This window comes from Cucurbita maxima, unplaced genomic scaffold (assembly GCF_002738345.1).
Source record: "Cucurbita maxima cultivar Rimu unplaced genomic scaffold, Cmax_1.0 Cma_Scf00022, whole genome shotgun sequence".
Classification (NCBI taxonomy): Eukaryota; Viridiplantae; Streptophyta; class Magnoliopsida; order Cucurbitales; family Cucurbitaceae; genus Cucurbita; species Cucurbita maxima.
In genome coordinates, this window is record NW_019272038.1 from 3563033 (window position 1) to 3585207 (window position 22175).

Here is a 22175-nt window from a genome sequence, read left to right on the forward strand (position 1 = left end):
TATCCCCAAAACCCAACATTTCATTAACTTTAATCAATGCTAATACATCAATTTCATCCAACAATTTAAAACTCAAACCTATAAGCCCTTTGAAATCGCGCGATTTTTCTCTACATCAGTTGTTTCGTACACTGGCAGTTCTTCACTGTACCCTCTCTGCCCCATCATTTCCAAATGATCTAACTCGAAAAGATCTGAACTTGCACAGCTACAGTTCTCGTCCTCGTAATCTTCTTCTTCGCCGCCGTCGTCCTCGTCGCTTTTCTCTACGAACTCTCTGTAATTTCTGGTGTTCATGTTCTTTATAAGAACCTCTCTGGCTGCGGCTTCCACTATCCTGCTCTTCTCTGTAATTTGGGATTTTGAGTCCTTTCCCTCTGATTTTCCGGCCGGCGACCGGCCGATTTTCCAGGCGGTGGGTATCGACACCGGCATTAGACTCGAACTATCTTCTCTGCAATCTTTGTCGACGATGACGCTAATTGGGCAAAAATGAACTGATCTTTTTGCCCTGTTTCCCGATTTTTCTCTTGACGATGCACAGCTTTTGCTCAGACACGATCTTGCGAATGAAGATGCCGACGAACAAGTCGATTCTTCCCCTGTTTTATCCTTCCTCTCTGTCGCCGGAGAGTTCTTCGACTTTCTGGTATTTAAGAGCGAGGTAATTAATCCAGCCAGTCGAACTCCCGGAGAAATTGGTTGCTTCATTTTCTTCAACCCATTCGATTTCGACTTAGGAATTTCGTCGAACACTTGGCGTTCACTAATCCCATTAAACCGAGTCTTTACTCTCTCTGTTTCCGCCTTCCTGACGCCGCTGCCGGTACGAATTGCCTTGAGTCTCGACTTGGAAAAACACGAGGATGGGATTAAGGATCTGGATACGAACATCGATTCAGAGTCGGAGGAGGAGAGTACGCCGGAGCTGGAATCGGAAGAACTGGAAGTTGAGGTGAAAAGCAGAGTATCGCGATCGTGGTCGAAATGATCAATAGGCGATTTTCTGTAAGGTTCTTGTCTTCTGAAAACGTTAGCCTTTTCACCGACTTCCTTTTCCATCCATTTCTCAACCAAACGAGCTCGCCGGAGATTCGCCATTTCTTTGTCTTCAAAAGCTCTGGTTTTGATCTGTTTTATCGCCGTCGACGTTTGTCTGAAGAACTTCGTCTCTCCGGAAGGTTCTATCTCTCCGTCATCGAAGGATCGGTATATCTCGTCGAGGAGAGAGGAGGAAAAGGATGGATTTTTGTGTTCGAACTTTTTTTCCCACTGCTTCATCGTTAAATGAACACAGAGCTTCTTTGGAGAAGGAGGGGGAAAATGGCGTGCGTTGGAGAAGAAGAGGGCGGGCAGAGGGTTTTTATAGAGGGTAGTATGGCGCGTGCTTGATACGCGCTATTTGCCAGCTTGTCATTGTTGACGTGGCAGTTGAATTCACTTTTTTCCATGTTCCCAAAATGTCCCTCCGTATTTCGAATTTGGAGCCGTTGATTGATTCTGTCGGATGGAGGATAGGGTAAGGGGTAAGTATTTGGTGCGGACATATACACAGTAGGGTTGGTACGACAAAAGTAATCGCTTAATAGTTTTATTGGATTATATAAAATTTTGTTTAATTAAAAATAAAATAATAATAAAGGCATCTATAAATTTGATTCGAGTCTATTTATTTTTTTAATTTTCTTTTTTTTTTTCTTTATAGAAAAATTATTTCCATTGATATTTAATGAAAGAAAATAGATAAACCAAATTTAAAAAAAATTAAATTAATAGATGTTATCAACTAATTAAATAACTAAATACTATTTGTTTGTAAATATTTTAATAAATTCATAAGAAATATGTGTAAATATTATTGTATTATAAGAAAATAGGTATTTAAAAAAAAAAGTTAAAAGAATAATTGGAATTGATTTGATTCCGCTCAAACTAATTTTAGGCACATTCCTTAATTAATAAAATTCATAAAATAAAAATCATTTATTTAAATAGAACTTCAAATAAATTGATAACTCAACCAAAATTTCATTTATTAGGCGCATTCCTTAATTAATAAAATATGCTAATTACTTGGATTGCCAACTCTTTTTTTCTAATGAATCACATGATATTAGGCCTATCCTGACGTAATATCTTACGAAAAATATTATGACTAAACACAGAGAGGAGATGTACAAAGTTGTAACAACTTTAATGTTTGTTTGGTAAGTTATGTAAGGCTAACCATCATTAAAGGTTAGTTGGTAACATTCTAGTAGAATGAGACCTATCCTGACATAGTACCACATGAAAACATGCATGACATGCAACGAAAAGTAACTGGCACTAAAGAAATTAAAACTCGAGAATGAACATATATACAAGACTATGGCCTCTCTAAAACATGCTAAACATCAAAAGTTATTTTGAGTATGTTAAAATTTAGTACCCAATGGTCCCGACATTCCTACGATAGGGCTACGTTGTTTGCTTATCGCTTCTAAGAGAGAAGACTAACTATAGACCACTACAATATTTTTTAGCATACTTTGTTCTCACTTACATGCTTCAGACCCAATATATAATTAGTCTAAGCAAAACACACTTAATTTATAATTGAACCACCAAAAGTGAAGATGCAGTCCGTAGGTATAGTTGGTGTAACACCCCTAATTTTCTCTAACCTAATTAGCGACGTTACCTTATACTTGCATAATCAACAAAACAAGAGTTCATATAAGACAGTCTCAATAATGACAATGCGTTCATTATTATAAGCAGTTCATACTTGAGGAAATCAATAACGACAGCCTAGCCTAGAAAATAATCAACAAAGAACTAGAGGAAACAATTGTAATAACTATGAACCCAAAAGAATCCATCAAGTCACCTACGACACTACAAACTCTCCTCAAAATTTCCATGGCCTTCGCAATATCCCCATCAGCTGTACATGGGAGCATTGCCCTTACCTGAAAATATGGGTAGCACGTGGCTTGAGTATTATATAAAATATTCAGTAAGTCGCCCCACTGTTGGGGTTAAGCATATAATCATTCATCAAGATACAAGCAGTCACACACAATACACATACATGTCGCACATAATACACCTACATGAACACAAGTGTTAAAAGAAAGAAATTGAGAGAGGGGTCTGTCTTCCATTCCTTCTCATGGCCTTAGGCCCTTGCTTTGTCCGGGCGGGGGTGGATGCATGGTACTTTCCCACACATGGCCCACGTGTGTGACTGTGGCCCACCAGGTGAGTTCGCATGCGAACTCCCTGGGACTGGCTTGGTCGGGTATGTATGACCTACAATACCGGACGGCACGGAAAAGGAGGGTTTACATGATATCGTGGCGAACACAATATCGAATATATGCATCCATACCATTAGTAGCATAACGGGGGAGTGCCCCCATGTACATAACCATAGCATGCATAAGGTTCTTAAGGTTTACCTCCATGGCATTATACATATAACGTTCCATCCCCTCACCCCTTTACATAGCATAACTGGGTCAAACATCGAGTAAGCATATCATAGCATACTCGTCATCACATTCATGGCATGCGGGGTTCCCATTAGAATCATAACATGTCAAGCTCATACATACAAGGTAGCAAATCGTGTCACAAACATCATATACATAAACATGGCATACATAGCATTTCACTGCAAGAAACACCTAACCTAGCATACATCAACAACACACATGGTGCATGCAAGGGCCACAGTTCACGCATCAACATACATACATAACTAACGCCAACAGTAAGATTACTCCTTGGCCTTGGCCAAAGTCACCCACAACGTTAACTCTGGCGCCTAACTACCTCCTATAAGATAACATGATACACTTAGAGCCTTTTCACAATTAGCTCTTATGCCTAGCTACCAAGGTACGTCCCTATCGCAAACTATTTTGTCAAAATGAAGTTATACTTACCTCAGATGGTTGAAATAAGGGTGGGAATGGCTCTAGAAGGGTCGACAACCTAGAAATCGATATACTATTCGGATGTCGAGCCGCCAAGGCGCACTGCCAAGCCGAACCTAGCTGAGTCGGGAGTGCACGGAGCCGCCAATGGAGCTGAAATCGACGGGCTACAAAGAACACTGCCGGCGCAGGGTTTCTGGGCGTGCTTCTGGTTTGGGCTGAAATGGAACGAGGCCCTGTGGTGGTGTCCGAGCGAGGCTTGCGAGGTGCGGGTTGCACATTGGCCGAGACGACTCGCGGAATGCCGAGGGTCGACCCACGCCTGCCACTTTGTCTTCCTCGCCCGAAAGCCTCGACAGCCCTAATCGCGGAGCTTGGCTACTATCGTCGGTGGAAGCGTCATCGTTCGTCCATCTCCGGTGGTGCGTCTGCCTCTCCTTGTCCCGACGTACACTGGTGTCCGCTCCTACCTATAGGAAGCGGCCACTCCTAGGGTTTAAGGGGGTTTGAGTGGATTCGATTTTCGGCGCGGCCTTTTTTTTTTTCTTCTTCTTCTTGGAATGTGTATCGTTACAGTTGGTATAGGTAGTTATCATATCCTCAGGATCAGTCTTATTTCGACATGGTCTCGATTCAATTATATACTCTTTCTTTTCTCGAGCGTCACATGTCCCCTAACTCCGCCTATTGTTTGTGGTCAAACCACTCAAAATAGAGACACAAAAACAGAGATTTAAAGAGAGAGAGAGAGAGATATGATATGGTGCGTCCATTATAGTTACCAAGATCACATGGTTTCTAAATTGGTGTTGATGAGCGAGAGGACATTGGTTATGATGGGCGCATCCTCCACCGGCCCTATGTGCGCCGCCATGTCTCTGAGCTAAACAACATACCCAACTCTTCCTGGAACAAAATCGTAGGTGGCTTCCACTAAACCTGTTTAAACAAATGGTTCTCTTTCTGTGCTTTCAACTCTCAACCTTCTTTGAAGCTTGGAACCAACAGGTAGGACCATCACCAACCCTTCCCATTTAGTGTTGTTCACAGATTTGATTCTATTTATGTGTTCAAAAAAGTGGTTAATACGAGTTGGTATTCAAGAAAATGGGTTCGATATGGTCCAACTTTATCGAAAAAGTAATATAGCATCATAAAAATATTCTCGTTATGATGTCATATTAAAAGTAGTAATGATGCTTCTATGTTGACCGTTCAATTAAGCTCAAAGATCTTTAAAATTTTGTATCAATTCAATCTAATCCAATCCAATCCAATTGGTCTGATTTAAGTTAGATGGGTTGATTCATAGATTTACGGTTAATTTTAAAATATACATTATACAATTACACAGGTTTATTTAATTTTATGGTTGAATTCATAATTTAATAAAAGATTAAAAATTTTATCATCTGCAGTTTGAAAGGAAGGTGGATGTCGCATCAGACAATTATGGGATGGGCCCAAAATCGTATGGTTATGGTCAGAGCGGAAGCGGCGGGATTTGGGTCGGACCAATAAGGAACACACCTCGACACGTGCGATGATGAGATCTCACAGGGTTACGTCGACTGTAATCGTGCTAGTTGGTACGTGCGGAAGATTCGGCGGCATTGAATTGTTGAAAGGGAAACCCGACAAACGTCCAAAATTAATTAATATATTTTTTTAATAATATGTTGGTTAAAACTTAAAAAAATTTAGTGATACAAGTGTGGATGAAATAGATAAATACAAAATTGTATTTAATGTTGAATTTTAGAAGGATAAGGTGAAATGGAATAATTGGTTATAAGTGTGTAGTGGAAAATGGGGTTGAAAAGAGGGGAAATTTGAGATCCCAATGGGAGGAAACCCTGAAGAGCCCCCAGACATGGGGATTTGAAAAAGAAGGCGTATTTGGATCCCCCATCCATGTGTTTTTGTGTCTTTTCAGTGTCTTGCCGCATCCCGCATCCCGCATGCCGCCTGCGCCTCCACGTGCAGTGGCATTACGCATATCATGTCTCTCTCTCCCTTTCATTTTTCATTCACGTCGCTCTCTCCCCTGTCTCTATTTCCCATTCTCACCCACCCACTTGACCCATATGTTTTGATTGACGCCATCTTGAGTTTCAGGGTGTCATCAGCCACCACAACTCGTTTGGTCATGCCATCGATAACGAGCCCACGTGATGCTCATCTCATCAGGATGTCCTGAACACCACCGTCCTTCAATATTAGAAATTATTAAGGGATGAGATCGAAACATTTTTTTTATAAGTGTGTGGAAACTTATAACTTTCAACATCTTCATCTTTAGTAACTTTGACCCATCACTAATTAATATGGGAATGGTGTGTGGGTTCTCACCATTTTAGAGACTTGAATTGGGCTACACATTTCGTCGAACACTTAGTGTGCATGTACCAGAGGTTTCTCATTTCGTCCTGAGAAAGCAAAAAGACCTGAGAGATAAAACAACGTCGTTTTCTTGTCGCCCTCTTTGTACTTCGGATGTCGGAGTCGGTAGCGGCCATTACCCAATAAAAAATTAAGAGGATTATTCTACTTAAATATGAAAATAAATAATTAAAATGCTCCACTTTTGGGCCGGAGGAGTAGCCCAGCCCACTGGAAGTTAAAATAACCGGTAAACTGTAACAACCGGCTACCGAAAAAAACTAACCATACTGAAAAATACGGTTCCTTATTTACAATTACTTGCATTATTAATTATTGTTTGTTTAGTTTATTCTTTTATTAAGAAAAATTATTACAACAGTTTTACCCATAAATAAAAAAAATATTATTGAAAGATACTCTTAAACGTGATGTCGACCTACTCCGATAAACTCATGTTCAACCGTTGCCGTGGTTGAAGAGTATAACTAGTGAGCTAACTCCAACATAAGGTCTCACGGTCGGTCGCTAGAAGAACACCACTAAGCAAGTCTAAACAATCTAAATTAATAAATAAACTAAATGCTACTCCTCGTTTGGGGGAGTGACCTCCGTTATTGTATGGATCACCATTTCGACAATTTGATTATTCGGACTCAAATCTCCAGACTCAAAGGACTCATAGATCGTGTCATGAACCGAATAATTCGATGGACTTGATGGATAATTTGAGTTCGGTGAGATGCCAACGGAGTCATCGTGGATCGGATAAATCTTGTTGTCTACTACCTTAGGAGGATTACTCTTTTTAAACGTGTGCGAAGTTAAGTCTTTTTGATCATAGATTTTGAGTAGTGCTCGTATCTTATTTCCAATCGAGAAGTTGGAGCCTTCATTGGCGGTGCGACCAAGTGTGTGTTTTTCTTTGTAAAGAAAAATGACGAAGTAGACGAGGAGAACAGTAATGGCAACAACTCCAACAATGAGGAATAGACCCCAAAAGTTGTTCATGCTGAGCTCGGAAGAAGTAACCTTTGGGATGGAAGACCAGGAGTTGGCTTGATCACTAAACCATTCCTTATGTAATTGGTTGATCTTCTCACTCTCTGTCACGTGCAAAATTGCTCTTGATATGTCTGCCACCAACAGTGAACCAATGGGAAATGCCTGTCGGCATAATCATCATTATAGACGATAAGAAAAAAAAGAACATCGATGATAACTTGATCATAGTTAAAAATTATCCCGTGACAAACTTTGTTTCATTTAAGTTGGAAAACGTTCTAGCCGTTTTTCTACTATAATATTAGCTTGAGATAGAGACTTACAAATCCAAATCCATCTGTTTTATAATTGGGATCAACCATGGTGTACTTATTAGGAAACTTGCGACGGAAGAGCTTAATATAAGGGATTTCATCAAAAGCAACATCAATTCCATCATTGGAGCTTCCTAGTTTGAACAACTTGTCGAGTTCCTCAAGAGACCCATAAGGCTTGAGATTCTTAAGCCCCAAAGAAGTCAATAGCTCCCAAACAAATGAGCCATGTTGATACCCCACCGATGATTGCTTCTTCAACAGCTGATTTATATTTGTAATGGTCGGTTGCAATTGTTGCAACGTCAAAAGAGAAGTCAAGCTCCCCATGTAGCTCTCAGTTAGAATGAACACCACAAAGAACCATATTATCACCACAAACCTCGCCAAATTACTTATCAAAGTCTCCCCTGAGAGTAAAAAACCAAGTGGGTCGGTAAAAATACGAATAAATGATAACAAATGGGTCGGTAAAGGTGGTTACTTTGGGCGAAGACCATGGTGCAAAAGGAGAACCAGAGGCTGGTGCCGATATGATGAGAGGGAGGACCACGGAAGTCTTGGTTGATTCGATGTTCCAGAATCCAAACCACAAAGCCTGTGAAGACAAAGAAGCATAAGCTTGTGATCCAAAGGTCTAAAGTGAGAGGCTTCAGAAAGAGCCAGGCTTTGTTCTTGGAGTTGGGTTGTGTTGGAACCACCATTGAAACTCCCGGCTCTGTGAATGGCAAGGTGAAATCAACGTACTTGGATCTGTTTGCTATGATGGTTATGTCTCCCACTGCACCGTCGTAGACCTGCCCATAAACCACACATTCACCAATACTTCATTTTAGTCCTCAAAGTTGAAGCAATAAAATGAATACAAACATACTGACCCCTTTGTGAACTTGCATGATGAGGTCGTCGTAGGAACCGGCGCTAGATCCATTCGGAAGTGCAAAGGGAATGTAATCAAATGGAACATCATATGGAAGTGTTGCTATTACCGCATTGAACACGTCCGTACAATACCCTTTCACGAACTCACTATACCCTTCCTTCACCGGAACCCCAATTCTCAACCTTTTCCCTGCCGTCGGAAACTCCCACCCTTTCGGCACCGCCGCCGTATTCCCCGGCCAAACCACTGTCATATTGTTACTCAACAATCCCTTTTCAGGATTCCAAAACCCAACTCTGTTTCCCCCATTACTATTCACATTCACAATCTCAAATGCCGCCGATTGCAGCTGCCCATTCACGATCTCGTAGTTTCCAGTCAGCCCCATGAACTTCGTCTTCGACAAGGCCTCCCCAATTTTCTCCCCGTTTCGAGAAACCCCCAACGTTTCAAGATCGGTTAGATTTTCAGATCCATTTGGGTTTTGGAATGTGAAGTTTTTGGCCCCTGTTTTCTCAACTGCCATTGCCAGTGCTCGAGCTGCATCATAGGCCCACAGTCCGAAGATGTCTAAATATGGGTCGTTGGGGACAGAGTTTTCCACTATGAATTTTCGTTTCCATTTAATTTTGAAACGGTCGAGCTCCATTGATTTCGGGACATATGTCCTCACTCCCAAAGCTCCTTCCATGGACTTCAAAACAGAGGAGCTCATGGAACCGAGCAAATTGGTGGTGGCGTCAGTCAGAATCCAAACGTAGCCTTCCCTCATCATTCCAATTTCATTGGCCTTAGAGAATAAGCGAATCGCCAGAGACGGCAACATGTGCACCAACAACACTCTGGTCGGCATTGTCATCAATTTGTAAAGCTCTTCCTCGATCTGATCCTCGGTAGGCGTTGGATCAATGATGCTCTGATATGGGACGCGCGCATTGACACCCTGCAATGCGTGGATGAAGTAGGGTGACATCCCGTCTCCAAACTCATCGTCTTGGTAGATCAAAACCAGCTGAGTAGAAAGAAAAAAGAAGGATTAAAATGCAGGGCAGCCTAGTCGTGTGATTGAACGGAGATTTAAAAACGTACCTCTCTCCAATTGTAGGCTTTGACTAAGGCGGTGATAGCGGCAACTTGGGCAGAGTCAGTGTGGGTGAGTCGAAAGAAGTAGGGGCTGCGGTGGGAGGCGAGAGAGGGGCTAGAGGCGGTGAAGGTAAGGATGGGGACATGAGCTTTGTGGGCGAGCTTGATCACGAAGTTGGTCTGCATTGAAGTGGTTGGCCCCAAAATTGCTTCAACTTTATGATTGTTTATGAGGTCAAGAGCTGTTCCACCAAAGGATTGAAATGGTTTGATGATTAAACATTAGAAAAGTTGGATTTTGTTAGCTTCAGAGATTTAGTTGATTTTTGCATTTTTAGTTTATTTAGTTTTAGTTGATTTTTTTTTCCCTTCCGGACTGTTGATCAATTTTAATATTTATCAAAGATCATAAATAAAAATTTTAAAAATCAAACCTAAGAGAATCCGACAACGACTTTAAACGGTAGTCATATATATATATTATAATGATAACGATCCTGTAAGAAGACCCCCTGTAATTTTTAAATGAAAATCCGACAAAGTATGTACCTTTCATAGTAGTTTTAGATAAAAATGAATAATATAATAGACAATTTTTTTTTTTAATTTTATTATTTTAATCTTTAAACAAAATAATACTAATTTTTTTAAGATAAAATATAAAATTTACCCTCCAAAAGAGTGAAAAAAAAAAAAAAAACTTAAAAGGCAGTAATAAAAAGAAAAGGAAAAGACTTGGAACCTGCAGCCGCCGCGCCAACGACATCGCCGGCGGAGTCCTTGGGGTGAAGAACAATCCTAGTGTTGTAGTGAGGGTTAGCTTGATAGAATTCCGACAGCGACATGTGGATGCAGCTCAGCCCCATCTTCCCAACCCAGCTCTCCATATCCAACACCACCCCCACGCTCACATTCCGAGCCTCCCCCGCCGTCGCAACGAACAACAAGCAGCCTGCGATGAACCACAGAGCCCGGTGGGTGCCCTGATTTGTGTTCATTGTTCCGGTGACTCGGTACACGAATGAGAAGAAGGTTTAATGAAGGCTAATTTGTTGGTGAAGGGGAGTGAAGAAATGGATATGGCGGTGGTGTTGTTATATATTGATTATTAATGGATTCTAATTCTATTTCTATTGGGTGTGGGCTTTACAGTTGACCTTACTGAAACAGACTCAACATATAAAAATACCTTTCTCCTCACTCATATATATATATATATATATATATATTGAAAATGTATTTATCTGTTGTGCAAATTATATGAGCAAACAAATTACCTACGAAGTTGCATTGCAAAAATCATAATATGAACACCCATAAAAAATTTTAAAAAAATACCCCATGGTTTTTTATTTTATATTTTAATTTTTTGAACAAAAATAAGTTTTGTAATTTGATTTTTATTTTTTTTAAATTAGGTCAATAAATACCACTTTTTCCTATTGATTTTATTGTTTTGTTATCTACTAATTACATATATTCTAAAAAATAAATCCAATTTTTGTTCTTGTTTTTAAAATTTGATTTAGAGTAAAAAAAAAACTAAATTATAAAAAAAAATATCATATTTTTCGATAAAAAACCCTTAGTACTTTGTTAATAACTTTTTTAAAAATTTCAAAAATACTCGTCAATATAGTATTAATCCTCTTAAACTTTATAAATAAGTTCTTACTGTCAATATATGAACGAAAACTATCTACACTTTATATATCGTCTCCTTCTTTAAACTTAAGAGTATCCGAGGTAAATTTTTTAAAAACATTTTCTAAAATTTCAAAAACAAAGTTTGGAAGCTATTTTTGAAACAAAATGGGAACCGTTTGTATTTTAAAAACATTTTCAATAGTTTAAAAATATTATTGAAACTTTTGAAAGTTAGCATTCTCGGGGTATTGGTATAAGAAATAGGGCATAATGCACCTTTTATGGCAACGAAATGGGTCTACAGGCCGCCAAGCAAATCTTAAGGATGAGACGTTTGCTAGCGCTCTTGCATCAAAGATAAACAGGTCTAAGCAATCTGGCGAAGTTGTGGGATGTAAAAATGCATCGGTATAGAAGCGTTCTGCTTTAGAGAAAATCACCCACGCGAGCAGTGGTGAATGAAGCGAAAACGTTTGCACTACCCTAATTTAGCACTTGACTTAATCTGCCTTTGACGGGAACTCTTCTAAGTGTTCCAGTCGGTGGAGAAGCGATAAAATACAAAATTCAAAGATATTTTTATTAATTTAGCCATAATAAAAATTTCTAAAACAAAAAATCAAATGATTATAAAATAATACCAAAATCGTCCCATTGAAAACTTTCAAACCTAAACCATAGGATTATCTAATGGGCATGAACATTAAATAAATATCTTTTGGAAATTCAAGTATGCATACATTTTGACTAAGCATATATTAAAAATATATATACACTTCAATACATTATATAATATTAAAAATTCATACGAAGTTGGCTTAAAAATAATTCAAGCGTTACGTACTCAAAATCAAGATTTTAAATATATATTATTTGACCAAATAATTAATTATATTTCATTAAGGGAGGTTGACGTTGATCCAATCAAAGACGCAATATTTCAGTACCATGCAAATTATAATGACGCGTCATGATCCTATTGGACCAAATCAAATCACTGTCCGTGTAGGCCCTAATTATCAAGTTATTTTTAATTTTTAACATTATTATCTCATCAATTTTAATATTAAAATAAAAATATTTACACCTACCCTTTTATTAATTATGTGGAAAAATAATTTAATATTGGTGGGTTGACATTTTATTAATGTAGAGTATGGTAAAGACATTATTATAAAATGGAGAGTAGAAAATGTCACACATTTGTCTCCAACAATTCAATTCTTCTTCCATTCAAGAAATTGTCACACTAACCTTCCACCCTCTCCTCACCCTAATATTTTAGTATTAATATGAAAGTCAAAGTCAAAGTCAATTACCATACGTCTATTAATTACTTGAATATGATCTTCACGTATAATTTTAAAAGTAATGCCGGATGATTTAAGAAGCTTTCGTTATTCTATTTTGACTGCTTCAATTTGGCTTTTCGATTGATTCGGTTTGGGTATGATACGTTCAAGCTTTTTCTTACCATTTTTGACTCGTTTGGAGCTGTTTTTGTCACTTTCGGTTGTGTTTAAGGTTAGTATGGCTACTCTTTAACCAATTTAAGTCATTTAGTCCTTTTGAGCTAAACTTAGATTATTTTTTGTAATTAGGTGAGCTAATTTCCATAATAAAATTCTAAATTATGATGGTAGAACTCCTTCAGATGGCAACTTTAAGCTAGTATCAAGTAAGCATAATGACTTTGACATAAGACAACTAAGTAAGTGGTTCTACTTTTGGATTCACATGGGCATAGTTGGATGACTTGTCTGCTATTTGAATGACATGTATCTTATGACCCCTAAACGTGTCGTTTTTGTGATGCTATGATGCTTGATGGGTGATATGTTATGTGTGATTTATATTATGATATGAATTATACTATGTATGATTATGTTATATTATGAAACTATGTTGTGATATCAATGTTATATGATGCATGCACCTTCACATATCATGTCATGTATATTATGTTAGCGTGTTCACTCTATGTATACGAGACGTTGATAAGCCAAGTATGTTAACCATGAAAGACATGTCTAGTATATATATGCATGTTTCATAAGAATACTATGCTTAAAAAAATGGAATTATGATTTGCACCACAAGTAGAACCTCATGCATTTTCTATGTCACTTGTAATGGGATACTTCCCCATTATGATTAATATGGATGTGTTTACTACGATGTTATGCATGTCATGACATTATGCAGGCTTCTTTCTCTCTATGCCTTTTGGCAGTGTGAGCATGCACTAGCTCGTAATCAGGCTCGGTATACAAAATTGCACCTTCATTTTTTAGTATGCTTATGTCAACGTGCACTTCATTTTTTTAGTGGCTCAATCATAGAAATTTCAAAATTAAGTATGCTTACTTGGAGAAATTTCATATTGGATACTGAATCTTAGACATGAATCAGTATAGAAAAATTTCGAACTATACTAGTTACGTTGTGGACCATAGAACAACGTCGCTTAAAGAAGGCTATGTAAAGTGATAAAAGCAATAAACGAGGTAAAAAATATACAATAGAAATGTTTCTTTTTTTTCTTCAAATAACACGAGAAATCCTCGATGAAGTAAGAAATGTATTGACTTTGACCCGAAATCTTAAATTATTAAATATTAGGTATGGTAAAGTCAAAGGCAGAGAGAGAGAGTAAATTTAACATTGACTTGACAATAAATATAAAATGTGTTGACTTTTTATTCCTACCTTTTATTTTTTTTTAATCTACTTCTTACATAATTAAGCTTTTCTATGTTTTTAAATCTTATTTTTGTTTTTAGTATTTAACTAAAAATAAAATAAAAACTAAGAAAATAATCAAAATTTTCAAAAACCAAAATAATTAACTTATTTATATTTGGAACGTTAGTCAAAATAATTAACAATACTCGTTCATATTTGTTTGAATATAATTTCATTTGTACCGATAGAGTATTTGTAATACACATTATTAAAATCGGTTGCATGTTAGTATGCTTTAATTAGTTTTACTAGCATATGGTCTACGTATATGCTATAAAAAATAATGTATACAATAGCTAATGAAAATGTTATCTTAGATCATTTATAGCGTTTTTCTTAGGCCTTAAAAGCCAACATTATTAAAAATATGCGATGTTATAATAGAGGATATTATAATAGCGTACGAACGTATAACGTATGTACGTTGCTATGAAAATATTTTATGACGTTTTTTTTAATAAAACTATAATATGTTAATATTATTAGGATCACACAACTCACGCCCTCGATATCAATAGAGAATGTGAAGAACAAAAAAAGAAGCAAAGAGAAAAGATTTTAGCATATTCAATACATTTTCGGTGTGAATATCCTTTAACTACTAATCGAGTCATCTGGTACAGCCTTGATTTTGAATACCTATTTGTTCAACAAAACTCTACTTCACGTAGGTAATTTAGTCAGCACCCATGTGTTATTATTTTCAAGTGAACTCACTCATCATCTATAGAATGCTCCCACTTAGGCTGAATCCTCCCTCCACCCGTAGGGTCTCAGTGCAACCAAAAGCTATCAAGTGAGAGTACTTGAGTTTTTTTTTTCCCTGTCCATACCTCTTCTAGCATCTTGAACCCGAAGGGTACGGATGACTCTCTATTGATCAAGTAAGATGTTGTATTCACAACGTTAGCTCAAAATGTCTTTGACACCGCAAAGTGGATTTTCATACTCTTTGACTCCTCATTCAATGTTCTATTCATCCTTTTAGCAATACCATTTTGTCGTATTAATGGGCTGTCTTATTAATCTAATTCCCTTACTTGCACTAAATGTTTCAAATTTTGTCACGTTGCATTTGGTTTGTTAAGAGATTTTTTTTTTTTATTATTATTCTTTGATTTCGATTAATCACGAAGAGTATTGCTCGATGATTCTCCAATTTTCCATTTGTATCTACTTACACTGAGAATTACATTTCAAATTTCAACAAATTTAAGTTTCTCAGGGACTGAGTATATTACTGATCGCAACAATAACAATATCTCAAGACTTGGGTAATGATGACATTAAAATCAACGCTTTAATTTAATTTTCGAAATTGATTTCCACAAAACTCAATTCATTTATATGACTCACAATAGATCCACCTTCAAAATCGGGAAATTGAACCGTCTTTACATCAAATATACATTATTCATAGCTGGCAGTTTTTTTTTATATATTTGGCAATGTCTTCAAAAGATCTAATGTTCTCTTATCCTTGACCATGTCAGACCTCGAGCTTCCATCGCTCCATAGATATGGAATATGGGTTCACCTTGGACAAGGGTTCGTGAAAATCTTTCTAGTAAAAATAATCTTCAATCAATCTACATCTTCTAGAAACCAAAACCAAATCCATCAAACTTTTGGATCCTGATCTTTGAAACTTTTTATCTTCATAGATCGTAGTGAATCTCTCCTGATACTGATCGTTAAAATCACACAACTTACACATCGAGATCTAGAAGAAGAACACGAAAACATTTAAAAAAAAAAAGAAAAGAAAAAGAAATAGACACGTGGCATGAGTCCAAATTTAAGGGGAAAAAATAGAGGAAATAATGGAAATGTAAATTAGGGGACGAACAACAAATAAGGGAAGGACCGAATTCAACGCTCCTGCTCTCTCTCTTTCTCTCAATTCCATTTCTCAATTCCTCCTTCACTTCGTCTCTCACTGTTTCAAATCATCCGATCTCCACTGTCGCCCTACCTCCCCTGAGCCGAAGGAAACAAGGTCTCGGGGCGCTGCCATGATTACTCGGTCGAATCTGGTTGAGCAGTTGAGAGAATACCAGATTCGATCGAAGCACGAGTGGGCTTCCGTCTCCTTATTTTCATCTGCCTCCAACATTACTTCTTCCAGGTATTTCCAACCCCAATCCGTTAATTTCAATCCCCCCTTTCGTTTCTGCTTTCGATTTCCTTGTCTCCCAGATTCGTAATTCTTTCTTTTATACCTATGCTTCTGATTCTGAGATTTTGATTCTTGGGATTCTGAATTTATGGCGTTGGTTTTGTTTTGCTTTGAATTGGGCTGGTTATGTTCGATGAAATAGGGTTTTGTTCTTTAAACGCTGAATTCATGATGGGATTTGGGATCATTGCACACGTTGGCAAATTCTGTCCCCAATTTCTTTTGTTTTGTATGAATTTATGATGGTTTCTTCTCTCGATAAGCTTTGGAATTTTGTAAGATCGTTTTGGAAATGTTGGTTTCATGTGGAATTCGGTACTTGAAATGGGATTCTCATAGATAAATTTCATGACAAGATGCATCATGTCATCCTCTGGATGTCAAGATAATTGCTTTGTCCAACGATGTGCTATGGTAATTGTTCAATTGAAGTTCCTTTATGCAAGTAATTAATTTTTCGTGAGCTTGGTCATGAGTGCCTTCAGCCATAGCCTGTAAATTTCTTGTACTCCTAGCTTAGCATCAAATCAGAAGTTCATTTATGTAACTGGATATTGACAGATACTCCTGACTTCCGAAATAATTAAAATTATGACTATGAGTTTCTTTTGACAGAGTTCTGTCTTTATAGCCTGCATTGATTGCTAATTGCGTTGTTCACATGATGAAGAAATGTTGAAAATTGGGCCAAAGTTCTCAGATTCTTCTATTAGGATTTCTGGTTCCTAAAAAAAACCTATTGTATTTTAGTTTTAGCATCCAATTATCTATCTCTCGGGAGTAAAGTTCTAAGTTTCAAATTTCATGATCTTGGATATACGTTTTCTTTGAGTTAGTTGGTGATTGATTAAGAAGAATTTTCACTCATACCAACTGATGTATCTTTTCATCTTATGTACAATTTATTCAAATAGATATCCATAGGGTGGTCTGTGTGAGTGTCCATTACAACTTCGTGTGATTGTACATTACAACTTTTGTATTGTTCGGTTTATGTATGTTATGTTGGGATTCGCTCTCCTGTTAGAACGAACATGAATTAGATCCTAATTGTGGTTTATTATGTACGCACGATGTGTCATTTCTGACGATATGCATTTTGGTTCGTCCATTTGTTTATGCAGGGTGGATGTTGTCATTTTTGTAATATGGGAACTCATTATTCTAGCATTCTTGGTCTTTTCGGCAGTGTCTTTATATTTTCGACATATGCAATTGGCTTCTATTTTAGTGTGTGTTACGATGCTGTTACTTATATGCATGAAAGTTACGAAGCAAGTGAGATTGGCTAGGAAGAAGAAAAGAAGAATGCTTCTTCCATTGTCGATGTGAAAAGGTAACAACAGTGCAGAGACATACTAAACTTTTATATGTTCTTTCCAAATGTCCCAAATTATGTTCACAAAAGTTAGATTTGGTCCTATCTTTGTTATATTGGGATCTGTAATGAGCAGGAAAGCAGATTGTTTGAAAAATGGAATGAGATATGAGTGAGTTGTTTAGGAGTTTGGCTCATCTTCTTCTTCTTCTTCTTCTTCTTCTTCTTCTTCTTCTTCTTCTTCTTCATGGCTTTCCTGTTTTGATAGTAACATATTATTATAGTTTGTGGATTTTGCTGAGGGTTGCAACTGTTAGGGAATGTGTAAATGATGAAATGTAAGGAAATGAAAATGGAGATACGCTTACTTTGCTTGGAAATAGTGTTTTCTTTTGATGTAATGTTCTAAAATGATGGAAGGCTTTGGGTAAATGAATAGAGTACTGTTTTAAATAGTGTTTGGGCTGAGAGAAAATTTCAGGTCTCAGCTTGGAAAAGGCACAATTTCTGGGAGGAAAACCATACGAGCAAGTGAGTTTATCTGTTTTGTATTGATTTTGAAGTTTTCTTTTTACAAAAATTGCTCCTAAATTTATTTCAACAAATCAACCTTTGGTTATATAATGAATGATCTACAAACGTGTTCTTTCTTTTTCTTTTTTTTATTGTTGGAAAAAGACCTGTTACTAATTTTAAACACGAGTTATAATAAACTAAATTGCCACTCACTCAAAATCTTAAATCGAATGAAAAGATGATGTGAACAAATTAATTTAATTACCAAAGCCTATAAAATTGGTGGTGTACAATTGTGATCATGTGTTTTCTTCATTTATTGTGAAAATTGAGCACTTGTTTTCTTCATTTATGATTCCTTGAAAGCTCTAGATGATAAACAACAATGAAGAATGTATGAATTGACGTTAGTAAAAGGGTGGAACATAGAAGATATTGATTTCTATTCGAATGTCAAGAGAATGGTGTTGGAGTTACAAACACAATTAAATCTTGGGTTTAGCATAATAAAATTTGTTAGCTGAATAATCTTGATTAACCGAACAAGCACGATTCGAACATAGAAAGGCAAAAACAAAGTTCCTTCCATACAGAAAACACATTTTGCTTGAGAGAAACTAACATTAAAAAAAAAAAAAAAGTATGATCATAACACAAATAGACAAAACGACACGATTGAGCAAAAGAACAGCAAGAATGTAATATATGCAAGAGAATGTATATACAAGTCAATAAGCTTTAAGTTGCCTGCTACACTTGTCATAAATGATAATATAATAACTCAAACTCACTACTTCCAGATATTGTGCTCTTTGGACTTTCCCTTCTGAGCTTGCCCTCAAGATTTTTAAAACGAGTCTACTAAGGAGAGGTTTCCACACCCTTATAAAGAATGATTCAATCTCCTTGTTGACACTCGTTCCTCTCTCAAATCGATGTTGGATCTCAAAGATAATAACAAAAGCTGATTTTCTTCCTGGCACAATTAGCCCACTCAAGAATCTAAATACGTTGTATTAAGCTTATACATGGATGGAACCATTAAATTATTTCCCAATTTTCAAGGTGAAAAAAACACAATTATGAAGAAGCCACAAGTTCCTCACTATGTTACAGTTCGATTTTTATGACTAGACTTGGTAAATTTCCGTTTTATGTTCCTGTTTCAAAACTATGAACAGCAAATCAACTAGGAACAATGCAGGAAGGGCACTTACAGGGGTTGGTTCTCAAGATCCCCGTCCACCTTTTTGCCTTTTCTCTTCCAATGCAGCAGCCTCGTTCAACATGTCAGCTGCGTCCTTGTGCATATCTAGCTTGGCTAGAGCAACAGCCTGCATGTAAAATGACGTGGACCAATCGGGATAAACACATTGTGCTTGCATGGCATCTCGAAGAGCAGCATCTGGTTGGTCGGAAAGAAGATAACACAGACTTCTTCGTGCGTAAACAGTGGGAGAAACCATGGTGCCAACATCTATGAACTGCAGATTGAAAGCGTATTGTTCGTCATAATTACTTATGTGGGAGAATAAAATCAGTAATCGACAGAGCAACACGATGAAGCTGTTGAGGATTGTTGGGAGGGAGTCCCACATTGGCCTAGTTTAGAGAATAGTTTAGAGAATGATCGTGGATTTATAAGTAAAGAATACATCTCCATTAGTATGAGGCCTTTTGGGGAAGCCCAAAGCAAAGCCACGAGAGTTTATTCTCAAATTGGACAAATATCATACCATTGTGGAGATCCGTGATTCCCAACAGAAGCATGCTAGACCTATACCATGCACAACACGCAGCCAAGAGCAACTACTCAAACCAGCTGATGCTAAAATCCCATCTGTCCTAAACAAAGGTGATATGGTACCAGTTGAAAGAGAGGAAATGTGTAACCGCCTAAGCCCACCACCGGCAGATATTGTCCTCTTTGGACTTTTCCCTCTAGACTTCCCCTCAAGGTTTTAAAACACGTCTATTAGGGAGAAGTTTCTACACCCTTATAATGAATCATTCGTTCCCCTCTCGAACCGATGTGAGATAATGAGTCAAGTAAAATGCATACCTGAGAATAACAGTCAATAGCTGTTTTAAAATCTTTGTCATGAAATGCCAAGTCCCCTCGCTTCCTAGCCTCCAACATGTCTCTCATTTGTTGAGTCCATTCTTGGAAAGACAACTGGAAAAGAGTTCTAGAGATTTAACACACCATACAGCAAATAGGAACATTTATAAAAAGAGGACAATGGTTTTACCTCATTTGATCCTTCATCATCTTTGTAGTGTGTCATTACCAATATCTGATGGATAGCAGTGAGATCCATTCTTGCACAGGCATCGCCCATTGGAGTGAGAGGATGTTGTGGAGTTGGAGGTGCTTCCTCATGCTTTGGAATTCCTAGCATCACATAAGATGGAACCTGCAATTTCAGGAGACAAGTCATTTCAGGTTAGGCCAGGTTAGGCCATGTTGAGGATTGTTGGGAGAGGAGTCGCATATCGGCTAATTAAGGGGTTGATCATGGGTTAAATAGTAAGGAATGCATCTCCATTGATATGAGGCATTTTGGGGAAACCAAAAGCAAAGTCATGTGAGTTTATGCTCAAAGTGAACAATATCATACCATTGTGGAGAGTTGTGGTTTCTAACATGGTATCATAGTCATGCCCTTAACTTAACTATGTCAATAGAATCCTCAAATGTCGAACAAAGAAGTTGTGAGCCTCGAAAGTGTAGTAAAAAGCGACTCAAGTGTAGAATAAATGGTGTATTTTGTTCAAGGGCTCTAGAGCAAGAGTCAAGTCTCGATTATGGGAAGGTTGTTTGAGGGTTCCATAGGCCTCAGGGGAAGCTCTATGGTGTACTTTGTTCGAGGGGAGGATTGTTGGGAGAGGAATCCAACCTCGGTTAATTAAGGGGTTGATCATGAGTTTATAAGTAAGGAATACATCTCCATTGGTATGAGGTCTTTTGGGGAAACCAAAAGCAAAACCACAAGAGTTAATGCTCAAAGTGGACAATATCATATCATTGTAGAGAGTTGTGATTTCTAACAAGTCGTTGGTCAGGAGTACTTGAAGGGAGAATAAGGCCGTAAAACCAAAGAGGTTTAAAGAATGGGCGGGGATAAATGAACACTCACCAAACCAACAATCTAGCTAAGAAGTTGATAAAGAAACCTATTAGCATCTTGATTAATACCACTATAGCTTGAACTCACTACAAAGCATTGGATTTTTAGTGGTCTTTTTAAGTAATGAACCAGTTCATATCAATGCAAGCTGATATCAAGGTTGCTTACATCCAGCTTATTCTGTAACGGGGCAAGGGCTGCAACAAGATCCTTCGTATTTGGTCGATCTCGAGGCTCATATTGTAAACATTGCGAAGCAAGATCAAAAACCACAGTTGCCTCTGCAGTTGAAAACTTACCCTCCAAATGTGAATCCATTAAGAGAAGAATATTTTTGCCTCGTATCATATCGAGCGCCTGCACATGCCATTATACATATTAAACTCAAGATATGATCCTAAAATTTATCCTAAATCCAAATGAAACACTTACATGACTAGGAGGGATGTGCTTCCCACTTAGTAGATCCAAAAGGACAGTTCCAAAGCTAAAAATGACACTTTCTGCAGTCACTCTCCCTGTAACCGAAGAAATAAGAACAAATGTTATAGATTTGTCAACGCTACACCCATTACCAACTTCGTCAAACAAGAGATCACTAATTTAGGATAAAGAGGAACCATAAAATTACAAAATTGTCAAAAAAAAAAAAAAAAAAAAAAAAGGAAAATTTCCTTGGAAGCTTTTCAGGCGAACGTTTGGCTATGTTTCGTTGATTTCCAGCCGTTGGATTCTTTGGAGCACTGGGTCCCCATCCGTTGGATGTCTTTAAACTTTAATATAATACTAACTAGCTTTATTTTGAATGGCTTGTAAAAAATAATTTCTCCCAAAAATATTTTTAAATTTTCTACCTTCTTTTAATAATTTATTTCTTCAAAAATACTTTTTAAACCATTTCAAAAAAAAAAATGTAAAAATATTTTCAAACTTTTTAAAAGTAAAAAATACAGGTGTTTTAAAAATTTGTGGATAATCTATTGGAGGTGAATGGACAGCTTTCATATATATATACATATATGGTAATTATTATTTTTTTTTTTTTT

The 22175-nt window shown here is 37.2% G+C and overlaps 4 protein-coding genes across 4 annotated transcripts in view; 1 reads left to right on the plus strand and 3 right to left on the minus strand.

The window, feature by feature from the left end:
- Window positions 1-1321, minus strand: LOC111496404 (protein BIG GRAIN 1-like A). The gene has a single exon (XM_023146820.1). The coding sequence runs from the start codon at window positions 1279-1281 to the stop codon at window positions 79-81; it is 1203 nt and encodes a 400-aa protein (XP_023002588.1). The 5' UTR covers window positions 1282-1321; the 3' UTR covers window positions 1-78.
- Window positions 1322-6893: 5572 nt separating this feature from the next.
- On the minus strand, window positions 6894-10591 carry LOC111496637 (glutamate receptor 2.7-like). Its single transcript, XM_023147130.1, has 6 exons — window positions 10336-10591; window positions 9600-9835; window positions 8506-9522; window positions 8112-8424; window positions 7637-8037; window positions 6894-7475 (listed from the first exon to the last, which is right to left on the minus strand). The coding sequence occupies exons 1-6, from the start codon at window positions 10589-10591 to the stop codon at window positions 6894-6896; spliced, it is 2805 nt and encodes a 934-aa protein (XP_023002898.1).
- Window positions 10592-15810: 5219 nt separating this feature from the next.
- LOC111496561 lies at window positions 15811-17857 on the plus strand. The gene is made up of 2 exons (XM_023147038.1): window positions 15811-16113; window positions 17289-17857. Exons 1-2 carry the CDS (start codon window positions 16001-16003, stop codon window positions 17494-17496), a joined length of 321 nt encoding a protein of 106 aa, XP_023002806.1. The 5' UTR covers window positions 15811-16000; the 3' UTR covers window positions 17497-17857.
- Window positions 17858-18978: 1121 nt separating this feature from the next.
- The window catches only part of LOC111495994 (probable serine/threonine-protein kinase At4g35230), a 7009-nt gene continuing 3812 nt past the window's right edge, over window positions 18979-22175 (minus strand). The window contains exons 5-9 of the mRNA XM_023146209.1: window positions 21562-21647; window positions 21298-21486; window positions 20251-20415; window positions 20061-20174; window positions 18979-19482 (exon numbers count right to left, since the gene is read on the minus strand). Coding sequence (XP_023001977.1) covers window positions 19228-19482; window positions 20061-20174; window positions 20251-20415; window positions 21298-21486; window positions 21562-21647 — 809 coding nt within the window. The 3' untranslated portion in view covers window positions 18979-19227. The remainder of the gene's footprint in view (window positions 19483-20060; window positions 20175-20250; window positions 20416-21297; window positions 21487-21561; window positions 21648-22175) is intronic.

Coding starts and splice junctions, on each gene's coding strand:
- LOC111496637 (XM_023147130.1), bottom strand. CDS start 10,591: ATGAACACAAATCAGGGCACCCACCGGGCTCTGTGGTTCATCGCAGGC. Junction 9,836..10,335: donor CGTTGGCGCGGCGGCTGCAG/GTTCCAAGTCTT, acceptor TTGGTGGAACAG/CTCTTGACCTCATAAACAAT. Junction 9,523..9,599: donor AAGCCTACAATTGGAGAGAG/GTACGTTTTTAA, acceptor CTTTCTACTCAG/CTGGTTTTGATCTACCAAGA.
- LOC111496561 (XM_023147038.1), top strand. CDS start 16,001: ATGATTACTCGGTCGAATCTGGTTGAGCAGTTGAGAGAATACCAGATT. Junction 16,114..17,288: donor TCCAACATTACTTCTTCCAG/GTATTTCCAACC, acceptor TTGTTTATGCAG/GGTGGATGTTGTCATTTTTG.
- LOC111496404 (XM_023146820.1), bottom strand. CDS start 1,281: ATGAAGCAGTGGGAAAAAAAGTTCGAACACAAAAATCCATCCTTTTCC.